This window comes from Vigna radiata, unplaced genomic scaffold, assembly GCF_000741045.1.
Source record: "Vigna radiata var. radiata cultivar VC1973A unplaced genomic scaffold, Vradiata_ver6 scaffold_83, whole genome shotgun sequence".
Lineage (NCBI taxonomy): Eukaryota > Viridiplantae > Streptophyta > Magnoliopsida > Fabales > Fabaceae > Vigna > Vigna radiata.
The window spans coordinates 312505-315345 of record NW_014543268.1 but is presented as its reverse complement, the minus strand read 5'-3'; the positions used below and the strand labels follow the sequence as shown (position 1 = coordinate 315345).

At 35.0% G+C, this 2841-nt stretch overlaps 1 protein-coding gene across 1 annotated transcript; it reads right to left on the bottom strand.

Moving 5' to 3' along the window:
- Positions 1 to 1612, bottom strand: LOC106754084 (transcription factor MYB8). The gene is made up of 2 exons (XM_014636033.2): positions 1390 to 1612; positions 1 to 791 (listed from the first exon to the last, which is right to left on the bottom strand). Exons 1-2 carry the CDS (start codon positions 1520 to 1522, stop codon positions 85 to 87), a joined length of 840 nt encoding a protein of 279 aa, XP_014491519.1. The 5' UTR covers positions 1523 to 1612; the 3' UTR covers positions 1 to 84.
- Between the last annotated feature and the right edge of the window lie 1229 nt (positions 1613 to 2841).

The window sequence follows — 2841 nt, the reverse complement described above, 5'->3', positions numbered from 1 at the left end:
TGAATAATACAATGGTCACATGCTTGCTAGAGCAAACTTTATTTTATTACTTTCCAAGCAAATAGTTTAGCATTATTTCTACATCTACACCAATAAAGATTGGGCAAAAGAATCTAATTCATCCGCAGGTTTCTCTTCATCCTTCAAGAGCTGCAAGTACTCTTCGTAGAGCTTTTGTAGCGTACCATGATCAGTGTGAACATCATCAGAATGACATTCCACGTAAGAGGTGTTGACTAGGTCGTGGTCTTCACCAAAGAAAATTCCAACCCCACCATGGTCTCCTTCGTTGCCTACACCCCAAACCATGTTTACCTCTCTAGCTACTTCTTCTGGGCTTTGAACTTTCTCCTGGCTCGTCGATGCACTACCCGAATTCGAATCCAGGGTGAAGGTGCTCTCCGTTCGAGGCACACATGACAGACCCTTCACCCTCACCGCTTTTGGTAGATAAACCAAGGTTTTCTCTGAGCTCCCTTTCTTATTCTCATGCTTTTGCTTGTTCTTCTTTTTGCCCTTCTTCTCTGGTGGTACGGTTAACTTGTGGTGTGTCTTAGGATCTGTTCCTTGATTTCTCAGCTTCTTGCTAAGATGGGTATTCCAGTAATTCTTTATCTCATTATCTGTTCGTCCCGGTAACCTTCCAGCAATGAGGGACCATCGATTTCCTAAAAGTGAATGCATTCTAATTATGAGATCGTCTTCTTCTGGAGTTATGTTTCCTCTCTTTATATCTGGTCTCAGATAGTTCATCCATCTCAGTCTGCAACTTTTCCCGCATCTCAGAAGACCTGCATCAACCACCAACCATCATTATCTAACTCAAAACAAAACTATAAGACACTGTGGTAAAATCAATTAACTCGGATGATTGAAGGTGGGGGACAACTTGAATTAATACGTTACCACGAAAATATCATTTTTGACAGCTATCACGGCACACCTTGTTGTCCCCACTATACCCATGTTTAAAAACGGAAAAATACATGAGATTAATTTTATTAACCTTATTTATGATTAGCTATTCAACAAATTAACAACTTTATTAAATATGATCATTAAAAAAATTCAAATTTAATAGAATAAAGACAATCAGATGTAATGGTGTAACAAAGAACGAAAGATGCCATTTACACAGACACATACCGATCAGAAACATATTATATAACGAAAGTTTGACGATGATAACAAGGACAAGAAAAGTAATAATAATAATAATAATAAAGATAGGAGAGAAAGGCAAAGAAGAAAGAGGAAGATGTTGATTTGAGATTAATATATTAAAAAGGGAGAAGCAGATGAAGAACATTGATATGGAAGATGAAGAAGGAAGCAAGATTATGAAAGAAGAAGAAGAAGAAGAAGAGAAAGTAATATATATATAATGACCAGCTCTTTTTGGCAGTGATCTCCACTGGCCTTCTCCATGAGCTTGAATATACTTAGTGAGCAAAGCATCTTCTCGTGGAGTCCATGGACCTCTGTGCAACCCTACTTTGGAGCAACAAGGAGCTCTTCCCATCTTCTTCGCACAAGAAAACCAGACTCACCTTCAAGTGGTGAATGGAGAGAGATCCAGAAGGTTCTCTACCTCGTAATGAGGAAGCATACCATAGCTTCTCAGCTTCTCTACTCCTTACCCTCCTTTTAAATACCACGTTTCTTCTCTTTTAAAATAATATATTTGTTTTATTCCATGGACCACGACAAATCTGATTCATGGTTGTTGAATTTTAAATTCATTATTTAATTGAAACTTGAAAGCCAGCCACCATTACCACTTCTCTCATCCTAATTCTCCCCTCAGATTTGTTCATAATTCTCTATCACAAGTTACATGGTTTAAAAATACTAAAAATTATATATAAACCTATGCTTTTAATAAAACCATTTCTTAATTAAATACTTTTACCACAAAATGGCCATGCGTCTTATTTGGAAGGTTGTGATCTTATTATATGTGTATAAATAGAGTAATGCTATTCTAATTTATTAATTTGTAAATATACATCCATGCACGAAACTCAACGACCTTTCTTCTATCTGTCTTTCTACCGCATGCTTTCTCTTATTGCTTTTACATGCATTTATATTCTTGGGACTTGACGTGAACCTATTGGACACGTCCATGGACGACATTGTTATGTCTCGTAAACTTGTTCTATTAAGACATTATTATGGCTTCTACTATTTTGCCCTAACCACATTTTTAAAATACTACAAAAAGAAATACTTATTTTAAAATAATTAAACCCGACACGGATTTAATCTAATCTTCACTACTTTTTATATGCTCTTACTTTCAAATTCGACACTTCCATATATAAAACTTACGACTTATGCGTCGTGACCATGAATTGAATTGATGCGATATTGTTGACTTTTGGATTGACCAGAGATCCACGTTGCTGTTGGGTTTTAATTTCAAAACATATTTCTACACTTGCATGTCGGTTAAAGGAATGCGTCGAAATTGTATGTTTTATTAGTATTTAATATAGAAGAGTTTGTAAAGACGTATTAATATTAATTAATGTGTAGTCCCTTTGTTTGTTTGTTTAAGCTCCTCTTCTATTTTTATTCTATTTTCTCCTCATGGCATCTTTACATTTTTTGGGGATGAGATTATTTTTTTCACGAGTAAGAATATATTAAAAAAATAATTCTAGTAAGTATATATAAAATTTGTAAGACGACCTTATATGGCTAGTATTTATAACAAAATTAAATAAATATAACAAACACGGTATAGTTCCCCTGTTTGACTCGGTTATATATAATAATATTTAACATAGTTGGAGGGAGTCCATTTGTTTGCTGACTCCATTGTAGTGAATTAAG